This window comes from Embiotoca jacksoni, unplaced genomic scaffold (genome assembly GCF_022577435.1).
Source record: "Embiotoca jacksoni isolate LCO1_2020_lvr unplaced genomic scaffold, fEmbJac1.0.p SCAF_23, whole genome shotgun sequence".
Classification (NCBI taxonomy): domain Eukaryota; kingdom Metazoa; phylum Chordata; class Actinopteri; family Embiotocidae; genus Embiotoca; species Embiotoca jacksoni.
Window position 1 is genome coordinate 1,731,665 of NW_027185374.1, and position 18,462 is coordinate 1,750,126.

The 18,462-nt window shown below is 42.7% G+C and overlaps 3 protein-coding genes across 4 annotated transcripts in view; 1 reads left to right on the top strand and 2 right to left on the bottom strand.

Annotated features, from left to right (window-relative positions):
• Positions 1-142: 142 nt before the first annotated feature.
• Positions 143-3,323, bottom strand: armt1 (acidic residue methyltransferase 1). Its single transcript, XM_069158194.1, has 5 exons — positions 3,046-3,323; positions 2,598-2,703; positions 2,258-2,499; positions 1,986-2,151; positions 143-1,809 (listed from the first exon to the last, which is right to left on the bottom strand). The coding sequence occupies exons 1-5, from the start codon at positions 3,105-3,107 to the stop codon at positions 1,030-1,032; spliced, it is 1,356 nt and encodes a 451-aa protein (XP_069014295.1). The 5' UTR covers positions 3,108-3,323; the 3' UTR covers positions 143-1,029.
• Positions 3,324-7,502: 4,179 nt separating this feature from the next.
• zbtb2b (zinc finger and BTB domain containing 2b) lies at positions 7,503-15,323 on the top strand. Its single transcript, XM_069158195.1, has 3 exons — positions 7,503-7,679; positions 10,628-10,808; positions 11,004-15,323. The coding sequence occupies exons 2-3, from the start codon at positions 10,636-10,638 to the stop codon at positions 12,403-12,405; spliced, it is 1,575 nt and encodes a 524-aa protein (XP_069014296.1). The 5' UTR covers positions 7,503-7,679; positions 10,628-10,635; the 3' UTR covers positions 12,406-15,323.
• Positions 15,324-15,620: 297 nt separating this feature from the next.
• The window catches only part of akap12b (A kinase (PRKA) anchor protein 12b), a 43,697-nt gene continuing 40,855 nt past the window's right edge, over positions 15,621-18,462 (bottom strand). For both annotated transcript variants that reach the window (XM_069158196.1, XM_069158197.1), the window contains one exon: positions 15,621-18,072. The gene's annotated coding sequence lies outside the window, so the exon portion shown is untranslated. The remainder of the gene's footprint in view (positions 18,073-18,462) is intronic.

Below are 18,462 nucleotides of genomic sequence, written 5' to 3' on the forward strand. Positions count from 1 at the left end.
TGTTCACAGTTTTCTCTAAAGAGGTTCATTATATTTGAGTGAAAATTTATGTTTATAAAATTATGTGAAAATACCAGACAAGTCAGCATTTCAGGCTTAGCATTTGTCCTCCTGTAAAGTACGACAGCGGGAGAGAGGACCAGTCATTGCAGCAATTTATTAAATCAATACAATTATGGAAAATAATGTACTTTCCCCAAGCAGCACAAAGAGGAATCAACATCACCTCTGAAGCACTGGACTTTACAATGAGGATTTAGATGACATCACAGTGCGCACAAAGACATCCACTTTTATCTATGAAGATACAGAGGTCTCGGTTGCCATTTTAAACAAAACAAGCACATGCCTTCACTGTCATTGTTACACTGCCCCAATAACAATTCACCATCATTAAACTGAGGGAAACTGTCATTACACGATGTTATGATCTACCTTAGGAAAATTAAAATGGCTGCCTGCTTGTCTTGATTCATGCAACAGTGAAGCAACCTGAGCCGATCAAAATAAAAAATAAAAATCTAAGTTAACATTTACCATCACTCTCCTCAACTGCATGCTAAAGTGTTGCTGCTCCAGGCTGGAAATTGATCAAACTGAATTCTTATTCCTCAGTAATTGTTAAGAGTATCTGCATTAATCTGTAAACACGATGACTTAATTCAGGGTGTTCAACACGTTAGCTATCTATGACAAAAGAAGTTAGATTTGATATGTTATCTCTGAGGATAAATCTGGAACTGTAAACAAGCTTTGAGCTCAAATCATGGTGAAATATTTCACTCTAAAAGTGCAAATGTAAAATATGAGATGTTAGACATGCGTCGTGAAAATTGTTATTAAATGTTATTGTTACTGTGCATTTCTGCATCAAACCTGATGAAGTGCTAATAGATGATGAGGAACAAAGACACCATTTAACAACCTTTCATAACTTATCTGTCTTATGGCTTAGAGGTACTTCCTGCTCATGGTACTTCTTACTGTAAAAATCCTCGTCTTCCAAGTGAGATCCTGAGGTCGGTCTTACTATTCTGATTTTGGGCTGGAGAACTGAATGACGGCGTACTTGCCGCTGGTCATCCAGTTTGGATCTTGGGAGGTGAGCTTTTCCCCCTGGCCCGGTTGCAGACCGACCTGAATGTTGGCCTTGAGAGTCCTCAGGCTGCACAGCGGTGCCGGCCCAAACCCTCGCAGCGCAGTGTTAAAGCCTATCGTGTGGTCCCAGTCCCTGTCTCCTGTCAGCTTCCTGTAGTTGAGATCACCTTTTAACAGCACCAGGTCTGCCTCCTGCAGGGTCGAGTACAGGTCAGGAGCGTCAGCCGCCATGTCGCAGAACTCGTGGGGTTGTGTCCAGAAGGGATGGTCGTGATAGCACCAAACACCCTCTTTCACATAGTTCTGCCACTGGACACCACTCATGGACATCCACTTGTGATTGGCTGCCACGGTCTGCCGGATGGTCCACTGAAAATCATTGGCTGTGACGTCAGACACAAACCACGGGAAGGATTTGCCGTGAAAATGGATCTGACGTGCCAGGCCAGAGGAAACCAGGAAATCTGCTAAGATCAAGTCAGTGACTAACTCAAAGCCAGCATTGTCTAGTACAATGTCCACTCTGTCTGCGGAGGATTTCCCTGACTGTCCCGGCCTCTTGGCAGAATTAAGAGTTGACCATACCATGTTAGAGTCATCCACCAAGATGAAAGATTGTAGGCTGTTGAGGGAATCTATTGGACTTGACTTCTGGGAGTTCCCTTGGCCAGCAGAGATTGAGAGATCACACTTGTTTCCCCATAGAGAAACCTAAGGAGTTAAAAAACAAATCATTCAAATACATGATAATATATTATTGGAAATATATTTTATAGTTGTTGTTTTTTTCCGTTTAAATACGTGTATGACGCTTTGTTTTTTGATTGAACTTAATCATCAATATCCCAAGGACTAATCTGCCGTCTGGAGGTACAGAGGATACTGACCTGTAGAAGTTTGTTGAACTGCTCAAACAGCTGATTCTCTGAGAGCTTCTCCACGTTCTTATTGACACCCTCCAAGTACGTACACATCGTCATCACCGCCTGCTGAGACTCGAAGAAGCTCTGAGTCTTTGCCTCATTAAAGACATCGAAGTCACTCATGGGAGGACTGAAATAGAAGCCGAAATAAAAAAAATAAAAAATCACGTCAGGCACAATATAAATCAGCAAAATGAGCCCGTGTTATCCCATTGTAAAATGTAAATGCTTCTCACTTGAGCCACAGGGCCTCCTGTATCCTACGGTACATGTAGCACTCCATATAAAGCCACGCAGACTTGAACCAGCTGACGGCCTCCTCGTCTCCTCGCAGTCTCTGTTGTCTCTGCAGGTACCGGTTCCAGGACTCGGTGTCTTGCAGGCCGTCTGTCAGCTCCAGCACCGGCTTGTCAGTCTGCAGCTCGTTCCTCAGCTTGGACAGCAGAGATATGGTCTGCTTCTCCGCCTGGATCCCCTCCTGTATTTGGAAAGGAAGATTAAAACCAAATCAGATGAACCACGTGATTCCAGATGATGGAAACCACTTCTAAACAATGACAACCCCCCCCCCCTTACCTCTCCGTATTCTTCAAAAAACTTGTTTTTGTTGCGGTGTATCGTGTCTATAACTTTAGTCAGGATGGTCGGCAGTCGGTCTCTTATAGTCAAATAGGCAAATGACCTGCAGAGAGGAGAAACAGCTGTTCACGTTACATTCATACAGCAGGTGTGTTCACAGGCTACGAAGCTAAACAGCTGATTAGCAGCACGTCAGGTTATCCCTTGTTTTGCGGACATTTCAACTTCTGCAGAGGTGTTGTGTTGTTGTGTATATTTGACTCGGTTGAAGCATATTGACGTCACAACCTATGTTTGTAAACACAGTTATTAAAGGACATTTCAGTTAGCAATGAGCTAATGCTACTGCCCTTCAGGCCGCGAAGCCGGTTTTTTTTTTTTTTTTAAACATTTTACCGATTTATTTAACATCAATATAAACTCGTTACATCAGCTGTCGACATACCCGACCACTTTGGCGGACAGTGAAGGGGGGACTCCGAGGCCGGTTTGATCCGCCGCCATCATTTTTTTTTTGGAGCAACGGGAGACGGTTCAAACTCCAAAAACTTTATCAACACAAACCGACGGGAACAAAACAAACGGCTCGAGGCTCGCACGCGACGTTTGATCTTCGCTGTGGACGTCACGAGGCTTCAATAATCGGTCTTCTTCGTCCGATACGTTTCATTTTAACATTTATTTCCTGCTTCCCGACCGACCGGGGTTGTTGTTTTTTTTCCAGCGAAGGGTACGATGCTGCCATCTAACGGTGGAAGTGTGAACTGCAAGGGCACGTCGGGGGGAGGAGGGGGGCATCGGACGTGTTGCTGCCGCTGCATTTTTAAACACCGTGTTTAGGTTACTATTTTTATTGTTTTTTGTTTTTTTTTAAAAGCTGGTATTTTTTTTGTTGTACGCGCAAGTTTTAGTCTTAAAATGTCAGCTTTCTGTGAGCTGGGTCAAAGAATGGCCTTCCGCGTTGCCGCATTGCGCATGACATTCAGCTTGTTGCGCAGCACCCCCACCACCCACCACCCCAAGCATCCCTTGTTGTCCGGGGTAACAGTTGCCATGGAGACATCGATTCGCCCTATTAGAAAAGGACAGAATTCGAACCCCCCCCCCCCCCCCCCCCCCCCGAGGCTTTTTGGCGGGAAAAAAAGGGGGGGAGGGGAGTGAGTGAGTGTGTGTGTGTGTGTGTGTGTATGGAGGGGGGGGGGGGGGGTTGTGCAGGCTGTGGTTTTGGTAAAGGAAAGCATTTAGTGAGTTCCTGTTGCAGACCCCCACTCAAATAGCAATAATGATATCGAACATATAATATATATATCTAATATCTAATATGATAATAAGTATATCTAGGCTGAGCCGCAGCTGCCTAAATATCTTAATACATGCATTGTGTTTATTTTCTTTGCAAAATGGTTAACTGTAAATGGCCTGACTTTTCTTTAACCTTTTTTTTTTTTATTCTCGAATAGGAGATTCTATCTACAAAATAAAATAAAGTTTCCACTCCAATGTGAAAGCCTGAAATAAAACACGCTGACATTTTGGCCTTGGAAACAGGATGGGGTTGCAGGCTCTTCTAATTTAGACTAGTAGAGCACGGCCACGATAACTCGGCTGGAAAGATGTGCATATCAATTAATTCTGGCGGTGTGTGTGTGTGTGTGTGTGTGTGTGTGTGTGTGTGTGTGTGTGTTTTCCCCTTTCTCGGATCAGCCCCGGTCACTATGGGAACACGTCGGGCTGTTGTCAGGATGTGGGGTCCCTGGGAGTGGGAGTCCAGCTGCGTCCACCTCCGGTGTTCATCCACCGCCTCCCGTGCTCCCATCCCCCCACCGGGCCCCAGCCTGGCCGGATCTGTTTTTCTAAAACCGAGAGAGGAGTGACTCACCACTCCGGTTTCAAAACAAGCCAAGAACGGGGGGGGGGAGGAGGAGGAGGAGGAGGATGGAGAGGAGGAGGAGGAGGATGGGGAGGAGGAGGAGGAGGGGGGGAGTTAACGTTAAAGGCCTTGTTTAAACGAAGGTCTCAGTTCACCCACACAGTATCTTCGTGCATTAATAGGCTGCAGCCTGTTTAATTTCAACTACTCAATATGTTGTTTACAAACTCTCTTGACATCAGGGTTGGCTAAATCAGATGCAAATCTCACAGTGTGTTTTTAACAATTCCCTGCAGCCCGTGCCGTCGGTTTTATAAATTCATTATTGCAGAACAAATCAATTCGATGGTAATCAGTGCCAGGGGAGTCATGTGAAAGCCCGGTCTGCATCTCTTCTGAATAAGCTGTCGGGAGAATCTCGGAAAGCAGAAAGTTAAGATGGCATAAGAAAGCCAAACGGACTTAGGAATGACAATACAAGGGTGGAGCGTGAAAACTCTATTGATTAAAATGCATTGATCTCCATGATAACAAACAGTAACAGTAAGCCAATTGTAACAGTTAATCTGCTTTGTTCAATAAACTCCTGCTGTGCCTTTCAGTAAAGTAAACATGCTTTTGTTCTGCTGACATTTACATTTACTATTGCTCTACCAGTTAATTAGTGGGTTCCCCCCCCCAAAAAAAAAAAAATGTTTTTACCTCCACAGACCTACATTTTTATCAGCCGAATATAGTTACAGAAATATTGTAAATGACATCAAATCTGCGTCTTTGTTTTTTTATTGACAGGACAGACTTTAAGGTCTTCACGGGCCCTGCTTCATGGACGTTTTGCCCCCTCCCTTCTCCATAAAGCCGGACCCCACCCATTCTCTCCACCCCCCCCTGCAAAGCAGACATTTTCAAAGAGCTTACAGCTTGCTTCCTCTTGTGGACTCCCAGTCTGAGGGTTGAAATAAAACTCTGTAATGACAGGCCAGGAAAACAATTGGTGTTTACACTGGTACAACATCCACCAACTCACTGATGACAACATCCAACGACAAAATATTGACCTAACTCCAAAATGCACATGTGAAAAGGCCCTCCAACGCTTCCTGTGCCGCTGGATAGACAAACTGTTTTTTTTTATTTATTTATTGTTTTTATCTCCTTCTCTCTGCTGCAATTTAACGGTCCCCCTTCACTTAAAACTGCGCGTTAATCATTATTACTGTTCTTGGATGCTTGAGCTTCCTCTTACAAAATGATGTGTGGTCAGAGTTTCACACCAAAAAGTTGCATTGGTTTCAAATTCCACTGAAAGTAGATCGCCTCTTTCTTAAAACACGAGTTTAACATGTGTACCTGCAAACATTGGTGACATCACAACAACTTACACCAGTGTGGTGTGGAAACTTCACACTGAAAATGGACTTTCAGCGACGTAAGAGACATCTTGCATCCAATTAAACTTCGGAAACTTTTGGAAATAAAGTAATTCATACATTTTGAATTTTTTTTATTTAGGGTGACGGTGTAATGGTAATATTCAATGTAGAGTGGTTTTTTTTAATTTATTTACAAGCAAACATGTCTAGAGGGGAAGTTTAAGAAACCCATTAAGGGTGCACAGCAATCATGGGTAATTACTCATTGAACAGAAGAAACAACTCATAACAACTGTCGGGTGTTGGTGCGACTACAAAGTTATTCAACCAGTACGACCGTAACACTGTTTACGACTCGGGACGCACACAAGTCTGACACTGCTTGGTAACGGTGTGTAAGGGTGTGTAACAGGCAGCAGGTCTGATCAAGTCAATTCACTTGGTAGTATTGTTGAATCGGCAGAGTATCTTTTCCATGCTCTCTCCGCCAGACTCCATAACCAAACCACAGATATGACATCAAAAAAATTTATTCTCCCGTATCTGCAGTGATGCAAACTTGATAATTTACATCATGATAGTTGGCTCAGTAAAATGAAGCTTGGTCAAAGATCAATCCAAACTTTCCCCCAAAATAGAAAACAAAAGAAAACTTAATCATTTATTGTTCTAAGTTTAATTATTTTTATTTTTTTTTATAAGTGAGTGTAGTTTTTACATCGTGCTATTATGCTGTAAAAATTCTGTATGATTGATAAATAAATATTCAAGTTTAAAAATGCAATGCCACGATTGATCGTCAGAAATACAATTCTGAATATATTGTATGCATGAAAATCCAACGAGCTTTCACCCACACAAATAACAAAGACAGCCTAAAACAGCTTTATTCTTATGATCAAATGATTCACTTAAAACACAAAGGCAACTCAACTAAACATAGCCTCGGCCTACAAAACAATGAGCCAAAAGCAAAATACAAAACTGGTTAAAAATGTGAAAGTTTGTTTACAGAAAGAACATATTTTGAACTCTTTCAAATCTATGTCGATATTGATCTCACATTTGTTTCATAATTTTTTTTTTATATGGGCTTATTCTGGTTAATTTGTGGCTTATGATTGAAAAAGCAAAAAAAAATAAAAATAAAACATCACCTAATCACTTCTGGGCATATAAATGAACTTCTCATTATACTAATTAGTCTTACTAAAGCTTTAAAGCCTTGCTTTGGAAATAAATAAATAAAATGAAATAAAAATAAAGAAAAGAGAGATGCTGACGTTTTACATTGAATATCTAAACTCGTTGAAAACAGCCGAAAAATGCAAATAAAGCACTTTGTGATTTCCATAACAGAGTGAGGACCAACACACACTTCACGGTTTCATGTTTATGTCGCCACGATGATCAACTAGCAGCGAGTCGGTGAAGCTGTTGCCTGTTTGTGTGCGACCTCGCCGGCTGTCACAAAACCAGCGACCCGGTGTTGCTCTCACGGCGGTTACACAGTGCGGGAAATTAACGTGAACTCAGCCGCCCACTTTCTCAACGGATTTTTTTTTTTGTATTTTTTTTTTTTTTTACAACGGCTGTTTCTGAGGCTGGCTGTTTTTTTTTTTTTTTTTTTTTTTTTTTTTTAACCCACAGTCATGTGATTGTAACGTAAAACCCCTAACCGGAAAACACCGACGGACGACCCTCTCCGCCGCCAACGAATGCTGCGTTTACAAGGAACAGTTGAAGCTGCTGCGAGCCGAGAGAGGACGGACGACTCTCCGGTAACAAACAAACAACGGCGACACGGCTAACTCCACCAATTTACGCGGAGTGCAGGTACGACCGCTTTCGGCTCCGCGCTCGGTACCCGTCGGTTAATTTCGGGATGTTTGGTTCTCCGGCTGCTCGGTTGTGTTTCGGTGAACTGTAATTGTCACGGGGAAGTTAAAAGAAACGCATTCGTGACCGACCCCATCCCCCTTGCGTCGCGCGTCCTTCTTTCGTGTGTGTGTGTGTGCGTGCGCGGTGCGCGCCGTGCGTGCGCATGTCCGTTTTTCTCGCGCTTTAGCAGTAAGCAAAAAGGAGGAGGAGGAGGAGGAGGAGGTGGGGGGGGGGGGGAGAGACCCGAGGCAGGGGGCAGGAGTCAGTCCGGCCGCGCTGCTTTCTCCCCCTTTTTTACGTCCCTTTTTCTATCCGCCGTTTTCCGGTACCGACACCGGACCGTTTCGTGTCCGCGGCGCGTCCGCCTTCCTCGCACGCTTTGTACGGTTTATTTTCGGAATAAATATCAGCACGGAAGTAACTGTTCCACGTGTCTCCCATCGCATCAGGGGCGGCGCTTTACGCGTTGCAAACAAGTTAGTATTGATTAACACGCGCTGTGGCGGTTAAACTCGCGAGATCGTGACGCTTTCGCGTCGGCTGATCAGCTGCGGTGTCTTCCTCATACTTTTTAATATCCTCCTTTCATTGTGCAGACGCCAAACTGGCTGACCTGAAGGCAAACCGTGGTTTCTGGAGTTGCCCGTCTTGGACAATGCCATTTTAGCCCTAAAAGTCATTATGGGATATACCATCTGAATATCAAATTCAAAATATATAACAAAAAAAGAGAGATCTGTGCAGCTCATTGTAACTTCATTGTCCATCTTGTAAATGGGATGAAGAAGCAGGAGTCCAGCAAAAGGGTCAGGGCCATTAATGAACCCCTGGATTGATTGTTAGATGTATTGGGATGCTGCAGGCACGGTGAGCAGCTGCAGCACTGACTAAATCAGCAAGTTTATTAGGCTCACCTACATATAAAGTTTTATTCTGCAATAAAACAATAAAAATGATCATGTTTTGTATTTTTCATCTATTCAGAGGTGTTTAATTTTATGTTACGGTTGAATTGTATCAGGAAGCGTTCCTAATATTTTGGCTATCGTCGTTGCATTATAACTATCCATTTTTATTTTCTGTGAAATATCATCAAACTCCAGTGAAATTATACGATGTGTTCGAATTCCTGGTTGTTTGAGTAAATGACTAATTTCAGCTCTTATGCTCCGATATAAATGAAAAGGACATTCGAACTACAGCCTCGAAAATGACCAAAAAGTTGAATATACAGCATTCGAGGAGTGCAACTCGCAATTATTATCATTATCAAAAAAAAAATCTCTCGAGTATTTTCCTCGATTAAACCATCAGTCTTTTAAAATATCAGAAATCTGTGAAAAAGGTTGGCCGGTGTTTCCTGGAGCTGGAGGCTAAACAGTCCTTTCTTTTTCTTTTTTTTTTTGTCCTGACCAGCTGTCCACAACCAGCAGATATTCAGTTTATTATCACGGAGGACTAAAGGAACCAGAAACGATTCACATTTAAAACTGCGGCATCGGAGAATCTTTTCAGCGTCACAAAAACGGAACAATTTAACCGTGGCAAACGTTGGATTTACAGAAGAGCTGTTGTATTACGCTCTATTAATCCAGCTCATAAACTGGCGACTGAACATGTACTGAAGATCCGTGTGAGCGTGGTCGGTGGATATTCCACTTTAGCGTTCAGCCTCTTGCCGTCTGCTGCTGCAGAAACCCGGCCGGTTCCTGGTGTGCGAAGGTACCAGCGTCTTTACACTCTGACCTCTCTGATGAAACACATGTGTGCAGACCTTTCCGCAGGGTTTTTGTATGCAGTGCAGAACTATAGAAGCTGTAATCTCCGGAGGGGCTGAAGTACCCGTTGTTGTCCGTCTCCAGGCGTTTCTCCGCCCGAGCGGTTTGGAGAAAGGATGGTCACGTCGGCTGTTTCCGTACCCGACTGGAAGGGGGTAGAACCGGTTCTGCCTTAGGAATGTGTGTCGACTCCCATAACCCCGATCATGTGATGGCCTGAAGCCCTCTTAGTCCTCCGATGACCTTTAGGGTCAACAAAGCTCATCTCATTGGTCAGCAGAACGCACACAGCTCCGGGACGTCCCGTGAGATTGACTTCGTGGGACTCTGGCTTCGTCAGAGCCAAGGCATGCGAAGCGGCGTTTCTCTCCCGAGATTTTAGCACGTCGACAAGAGTTGCAGAGATAATAAGTTGTTTTTTATGATTTACATGTGTTTTTTTTCAGGGTCTCTCACTTCTTTTTGGTGGCCATCCTCTGTAGCTTCTGTCAGACTCTGGTTTTAAAGCACGAAGAGCTCATTACAAACTAGAGGTGTATACATTTGTAATATAAATTTAGCTTTTCCCAAATCATAAGCACGTGGCAACTTAGTGTTTGTAGTTATAGTTTTATAACTTGATAGTGCCAACCATCTCGGGGATTTAAGGGAAAGTTGTGTCCTTTAAATTGTCATCAAAGGTGAATTAGCGACTCTGTCTACAAAGCCGGTTTAAACCGGCAGCCGGATCACTCTGGTTATGAGTGATGGGAAAACAACTGCTGTCTCAAGTTTATTCAGAACAGGAATAGTTTCCATGTCTGACAATTTGTTTTTCCTCTTAACTACCGTTGCAAAACATGTCCAAAACCCCAAGAGTGCAACAGAACGAACCAATCAGACCAAGATGTTTTGTTGTGAGGAGCCGCGGCAATAATCGGCATCATTTTCGGCGACATTAGCGCTCGACAAATTGTCTCCAGTGTCACAAAATGACTCTTCACTGTTGTGTTAAGTTGGCTTTTTACGAGGTCGTTAGAGCACCACTGTCAGCCCGACTCTTTGTGGTCACAATAAAGTCTGGTCTGCCTCCAGACAGGAAACTCATTGCTGCTTGTGTGCGTGTGTTTGTGCGTCTTTGTGCAGGTTGAAGAATGGAGTTGGCCAACCATGGTCTTATCCTGCTGCAACAGCTTAACGCTCAGAGGGAGTTTGGCTTCCTGTGCGACTGCACCGTGGCTATAGGAGATGTCTTCTTCAAAGCCCACAAAGCCGTCCTCGCCGCCTTCTCCAACTACTTCAGAATGCTCTTTATTCACCAGGACAGGTACAGTAGGAATGTACTAATTGTGGCCTCGGACTCGGGCTCAGTATTTTGTTAAAAAAAAAAAAAATACTTTAATTCAGATTCAGACAACTTTACTTATCCTAGAAGGGCACAAATGTGATCACAATGAACCTGTTAGATCGATACTTCACGTGTCATTTGCCACGAGCTAAATGTAATCCGTTTGTGTTTCAGTGACTGTGTGCGTCTGAAGGCCGCTGACATCCAGCCAGATATCTTCAGCTACCTCCTTAACCTGATGTACACGGGCAAGCTCGCACCCCAGCTGATAGACCCGACACGCCTGGAGCAGGGAGTCCGATTCCTGCACGCCTATCCACTCCTGCAGGAGGCCAGCCAGTCCGTGTATTCCCACCCCGAGCAGAGCATCAACCTCTCCGCCTCCCTCTATGGCATCCAGATCTCCGACCAACAGGTGGCGCTGTCAGCCAGACTGCCAACTGGCCGGCAGCTCTCCTCTCCCTTTGACATGGAGCAGGTCAACTCAGAGGGCAAGTACCCGTCCACACCAGCTGCTATTTCGTACGCAGATTCCTTACCAGCCAAGCTAGTTTCCTCACCCCCTGATGGGGAGGCCTCCACCAGTGGCACCAAGCCTATGATTGAGGAGGGGGGGATGGACTTACTGAGTGCAGATGGTTCCTCAGTCAGCGCCATCCTCCACGTAAAGCCGAGCATAATGAAGAGGAACTCCTCCTTCAGGAAGCATTATTCCTGTCATCTGTGCAGGAGCCGATTCAGCCAGAGAAGTCTGCTGAGAGATCACCTCCTGCAGCACACCCACGTGCTTCAGCAGATGCCGGCTGAGCCCAGCAACGCACTCTCACCCGTCCTGAGTGGAGAACACAGCCTGCTGATAGAGGGCATTCTTAAGAGAAACAAGGCCAAGTCCAGTGGGGCAACAGCAGTGGAGATCATCAGCGACAGCGAGCAGACCCCCGTTTCAGGAACCAACTCGGACTCTCCCCGTGCGGAGGTGTCCACTTCCAGCTGGGGGGTGGGAGGGTTAAACTGTCAGGCCGATACACCGCCTCCCTCAGATATTGCGGACATCGACAACCTGGAGAGCGCCGACTTGGACCGGGAAGTGAAGCGGCGGAAGTACGAGTGCTCCACCTGCGGGCGCAAGTTCATTCAGAAGAGCCACTGGCGCGAGCACATGTACATCCACACGGGAAAGCCCTTCAAGTGCAGCGCTTGCGGTAAGAGCTTTTGCCGCGCTAACCAGGCAGCCCGCCACGTGTGCCTGAACCAGGGGGCCGACACCTACACCATGGTGGACCGGCAAAGCATGGAGCTGTGCGCCGCAGGAGACGACAGTGGCCAGATGGAGGCGATGTTCTTGGGCTCGTCGAAGCCATACAAGTGTAACATTTGTGCGACCACCTTCTCCAGCCCCAGCGAGGTGATCAAACACCTGTGTTTCACCCAAGGGGGATTAGTGGGGCTGCAGGGAAACACAGGTACAGGCATGCTGCTGCAGCGTGAAGAATTTTCCAAAGATGAAGGCTCTGATTTGTCCAACTCTGGCACCCCTCTAGAACCCATAAAGACTGAGGAGATCCTCGTAGAATAGTGCCAAAACTGTGTATTTGTCCCTGTTAACATGTATGTTCATGATCTAAATTATGTTTAATAGGTGAAGTTAGTCGAGGTGAAGTTAGTCGAGGTGTGTCTGTTGGAGGTTCTCACATCTTCTCAAACTTTTATTTTGTTGTTTTATGTTGCAGTGCTTTGAATATTTGGCCCCGGGTGTAACAAGAAGTTTAAAGTAAATCGCCTCTAACTCTCGCTCTCTTATTAGAAAAAACAACAACATCGTTTCAAAGGTTACGTTGAATACCAATATTTCATGTCATCTTTTTTTATTGTTTTTGCACATTGGTATTATACTGTGACATGTTAGGCTGTACCAGACTCTAAAGAGGTCTTTTATGGTGAGCTGACACAGGCAGTTGTTTAGTAGAGAGGAAGAGGAAGCTGAGGCAGTTCCGGAGGAGATGAGTTGGCTTTGGTAGCTCTGCAGCGGAGCACGAGGTGCAGCACATTTTCAATTCCTCTTCAACTGCACACCAGTGTGTGGTTTTTTTTGTTGTTGTTGTTTTTTTCCATTGTCATGAATAAGAGGGATTCAGATGATCAAGAAATCAAATTAAATGTTCGGCTAAAAGCACACAGACCTGAGACAATCTGTGCTCTTATTGGAGTAAATTCTCAATATGCATCGAAGTACATTTGTCTTCCATTAGTCTTCAGGTGAGGGTTTTGGCTCATCGTAATGTAATAACCATTAACAGCATTCATCTCGGCAACAATTTGGTTGTTTTAAACTCTGTGTATTTGTGGACTGTTTTAAGTGTGATTATGGTTCCTGTCTCCTTCCTGTCAGACCATACTAAAGCACAACTGCTCTTCATAAAGTGTTTGGCCACTGAGAGTCGGTCACAATGAGCAAAAGCAGTGATTGTGTCGACAGTTGTGCCTCTTTGATTCTTCTTTATTTTCCCACTTGTACACATTGTGCATGTATCGTATAACTCTTTGGTTACTGAATGAAGAAGCAACATGTTCCATCCAGTGACACATACCTTGATGAGAGTCTTTTATAATTAGTTCCAACATGACATTGCTTTTCTAATTTTATATACACTGCTATATTTACAAAGAATACATTTATATTGCAACGATGTATGTATATTAGTAGACTTTCAAAATAGGAATACATTTGGTTTAGCTTAAGTTTACGTATTAGGGATGGGCATGATAAGTCAATCTTTTAAGTTCTCCAAGAAATAGGTTATGATTAAATTTGGCATCTTAAGTCTCTTTCTTGACAAATTTATGCTAATTTCTAACTTTATTCATTATGTGCAAAGGGAATTTTTGTGTGTATTGTAAAGACCTTCTGATATTTATATTTGTTCATTAGCTCTGTCCATACCAGGTTAAGATAAGTAGAGGCTGCACAAGTTATTTATGTGAAGACATCGTGGCGGTCCGAATGCTTCACCTGTTAATGTGGAGGTCATGTAACCTGACACAGGAAGGTGTGACACACACAGAGTGGCATTAATAAGCAGAAGATCTACGAAATAACAGGGTGATATACGTGTGTTTTATGGGGATACAAAAGGTGCTGTTTATTAAACCTGACGCCAACATCAGTTCTTTGGGATAAGCGAACCCTTTTTATGTACTACTGATGACTGGAACGTGTCATTCATGTCGAATAAATGTGAAGCTAGGAAATGTTTACTTGTTCTATAATTTGTCATGCTAAAACGTGTCAAGTGTGACGACGGCTCCAGTAGGATGATTTGAATGGTATAAATACCAGCAAGCATCTGACTCGATTTCTCCATTGCGAAAGTGAACTTCATATAAACTGTGATTAAAACTTTACACATAGAAATTCAATGGTTTTTTTTTGTTTTTCTCACCGATTGTCATTCATAACGTTACTAAAACGAAAAGATGTCATAATTAATTTCCATGAGGCATCTTAAAAAAAAAAAAGACATCTTGTCTAATAATTTTCCTGTTAATCTCTCTGACACGGTAGTAGCAGTAGACATCCAACTGTAAACGAATCCACACAAAAATATTTATGGGGAATCATTTTAAATGTTGTCTTTGTTAGCTTTAGTCACCTGCTTTTCATTTTTTTTTTTTAAATCCTAAAGATGCCCATCCCTAGAAGGTTTAATATGCATCGTCTTTTTTAAAACCAAGAAAATTTGAATATTTAAGTGCATATTTGTTGCAGTGAGGATGGAGCCCAGTTTAAGTTTGTTTGAAGTGTGATTTTTGCTTGGATGCAGTTAGCCCTGTGTCTGGCTAGATGGAGCTGTTTGTCTTTCTCATACACTCGGGTCCATTGAAGGGGAAAGCTACCAAATTTGAACATGATAGTTTTACTGATGCGCTTGTCTGGTTGCCATTTACAAGAACTGCTTTGACATGAATCGATATAACGTCACATTTGGTTCACATGCAAAAAAAATTCTGTAAATATAAACTATTGCAAGTGTTGAGTATTGAACAGGAAGCGCCTCTTCTTTATCTCAAAAGAGGCGGTCGAAATGCTGTACTACTGACATTCATTTCTCTTGAGTTAAACTGATAAAGAAATATGCACAGCTTTATATTATAAGGACTAAATCCTCCCTGGCGTTCAAGTTGTCGTGTATCAGTCACAGCAGTCGTGTAACTTACTGGTAGTGTTTGTGTTAGCTCAGTATCTCGGGGAGATGAGAAGCTTGACATTGTCTTTTCCGTCTACCGTCGCTTATCAAAATAATAATTACAGGACTAGTGAGACCCATGAAATCTGAGCCCGACGACAACGATGTTACCCTCCTCCTCCTCCTCCTCCTCCTCAATGCCCGTCTGACATCTACTGTGATCAATCTGTGTTCTCAGGAATGTGAGGAATTTTTCTGTATAAACTTTTTTTTTTTCCCAATGAAGAACAATAAAAACATTTTTTTTTTTTATAATAATGATAGATGTTTTTTGTCTTGTCTTTACCTAAACACAACATCATCATGAGCAACACTTCACTGAATGGATTCTAACACTAATGTACTTGAAAGCAGGAATTTTTGACAATAATGATAACTTCTGGAGGAAAACATTTTTGTATGATTACAACTCAGATTTACTACATTGTCAGTCATGATCTGTTTCCTCACCAGCCTCCACTTAAGAGTGCCGGCTGGAGGAGTCCGTTTTTTTTACCACAGCGCTGAATAACGTAATGATTTCAAACATTCAAGAATTAATAGAAAGTACGCACCAATTTTCTCTAACTTTATTGAATGAAATATAGACACGTTTCTGAATCCTTACTATTAACAGCTTGGAAAATATAAAAGACAATTAAGACCATGCTACATGAATATCAAGCTATATGGCTGCAGGTTATTAGTTAATATTACAACAATGTGATTTAAGTACATACAGTAGGTATACAATCTGTACAAATGTTAACAGGTTCACAGTTAAGTGTGTTACAAAAAGCAGGGAGGACCGAAGGTGGGCATGCGCCCCTAAATGCTTTACATTATGCAACAATAGCAAAAGTCTTTAGTTTACTGTCTCTCTTTTCTTTTTAATAGCATTTCTTTTAAATAAAGGAAATATCATGGATGTGAGACGCCCTCTAGAGTCAAAGTAAAGTGAAGTGGTGACCAAAACAGAAGTCCAGACTTCCTGATCCTCGAATCGTTTGGTCATAAAGCTGAATGAAATGTGAGTCTTAACAGCTGCTAGTGTCTGCCACCAAATTAAAGTCAATCCATTAAAGAGGCACTCATTCTCAAATGATTGACACCGTGCAATTTAATAGGAAATAAATAATAGTGTAACCCACAGTCACATGTTTACTTTGGTGGTAAAACTCGGTTTAGCAGGAATGTTTCAGATATCACCAAGACATCTCCCACTTTACCAATAAACTTGGAAAACAAGCCCTGACCTTATAACTAAGGTTTGATGCCTGAATCAAAGTATCTCACTGGATGCTTTGGGAATCTAATTGGATGCAACTGATGTCTTATCCTGTGAGCAATGGAAAGACCATGACTCCCTGATTTATCCTAACTCGATTTGGCTTTTAAATTGAGAGTAAAATTAGCTTTTGTTTTGATTTCTGGTACCATGCAGTTGGTGTCTGTGCATCGCTCAACAGCCACTCAGTCTACGTCCTCCCTGGTGCCAGTTTTAATGAACCTGAGCTATAATGCTTGGTGAAGGACGCAACAAAGTGTAGGTCTAGCTTAAGAGTGAACTCAACAAAGATCATTTCATACTGTATCCAGCATGTTAAAACACCAATGACCAAAGACTGAAAAGTGTAGTATGCTTTGAAGGCAGCAGAGGGCGTCAACTTACTTTCTTTTCATCAACGAATATCAATATAATATAGGAAAGAAAGTGTTCACATCAATAATATATATTTCACATAGTAACTCAGAAAACATATCCTTTGAACACTGTGATGAATGTTTTGTAAGTGTTTCTCAAATACTAGTACATGTCTACCCAGTGTCAAAAATTGGCATCTATATTTTTTGCAAGTCACTGTTTTACCTCTTTCACTTTATCAAATGAGGGTGTTGTTATAGTATTTTATTGTATTATTACAGGACACAATGTGTAACAATGTCTTTTTCACAGTAAGTTAGGCAGTGATTGTTTTTTCTTATCTACATGAAGCTTAAAGTATTTTATCGTGCAGAGCGAAGAACACACGGTGACATTGTCAAAAGTCAAACGTGGTCAATTTCTGGTAGATATCATCACACCCTCTGCCCTCTCCTTGATCTCTCTGTCAGTGAAATCACACTTGTACCATGGCTTAGTTGTATTTGCTACAAAATAATCTTTGAATAATGATAGTTAAAACTGTGATACACAAAGCACTTTTATGCAACAATTCCACATTTGTTTTGGTAAATTCTTATCGTCCAGATACATTTTTTTACAAGATGTTTCTAAAAACTGACTGTCAGGATGTTGTTCGAAAAAATACCTGATGTATCACAGCTTGATATGAGAGATTTAAAATCAGACGACAATGTCTATAAAATAACAAAATAGGGCAAAAAACTGAAATGAAATAAAAACTTAAGGGGCGAATGAAAGAATACTCAAGATATAAATACAATGTACAAGATAATAATCCTCCATCTCTTCACCTTCAGACCTCATCGCACTCCTGATACTATACACATAAAAAACACACATGCACACATGAGCGCGCGCACACACACACACGCACACACACACACACGCACACGCACACATGCACAGATACACACTCAGCCGAGTTGCAGACTCTCACCTAATGCAACAAGGGCAATGGAAAGTCACTGAGACACTGAACGTATGTTACACTGATTACAAGCCAGATGGGATGCTTCTGAGGCACAGGACATGCAAGAGTGAGTGAGTGAGTGGGTGAGTGAGTGGGTGAGTGAGGGTATGACAGTGGGTGGTCACATTGCTGTGACAGGGCTGCAGGATGGGGTTGGTGTACAGGTGGGAGGGGAGATGGAGGGAATGGCGGAGCTGTTGCTCTGTTGTGTCTCTGGGCGGGATGGGCGAGGCCCGGTCTAACGGAGCAGCCTCTCTGTCCTTCTCTCTCTCTCTCTCTCTCTCTCTCTCTCTCTCTCTCCCTCATCTCTCACTTCCTGGTCCAGACAGTGTGTCTCCCAGGCATCAAGTCTTGTATCTTCAGCTGTTGTGGACAAAGAACATAGACAGACATTAGGAATACGAAGAGACTGCATCATTTCTTCTCCTATCTGGAAAATAAAACCATCTGAGATTGATCTCCTTGTATCTTGTAAGACTAGAGTATCATTGCAGAGCTGTATTTTTTAAGTGTGGTTTAATTAGCACTGCTGCTACCTCACTAAGACCATTCCTGCCCTGATCTCCCCTTTTTGTTCCTCTTCAGCAGAACTACATGACGGCTTAATAAATATGAAAGTGAATTAAGCCCAGTTTCTCCCTCCTCCTCATTGGTTATATCGGATAACATCTGACAGTGTCTCGAAAACATTGACACACATTACAAATTTCACTTTCCTTTATATATTTATATATATATATATATATATATATA

What these genes read in the sequence shown, in the direction of transcription:
- armt1 (XM_069158194.1), bottom strand. Translation starts at nt 3,107, where the DNA reads ATGATGGCGGCGGATCAAACCGGCCTCGGAGTCCCCCCTTCACTGTCC. An exon ending in CTGTCCGCCAAAGTGGTCGG is followed by an intron (nt 2,704 to 3,045) that starts GTATGTCGACAG and finishes TCCTCTCTGCAG; the next exon opens with GTCATTTGCCTATTTGACTA. An exon ending in AGTTCAACAAACTTCTACAG is followed by an intron (nt 1,810 to 1,985) that starts GTCAGTATCCTC and finishes TTAACTCCTTAG; the next exon opens with GTTTCTCTATGGGGAAACAA.
- zbtb2b (XM_069158195.1), top strand. Translation starts at nt 10,636, where the DNA reads ATGGAGTTGGCCAACCATGGTCTTATCCTGCTGCAACAGCTTAACGCT. An exon ending in CTCTTTATTCACCAGGACAG is followed by an intron (nt 10,809 to 11,003) that starts GTACAGTAGGAA and finishes TTTGTGTTTCAG; the next exon opens with TGACTGTGTGCGTCTGAAGG.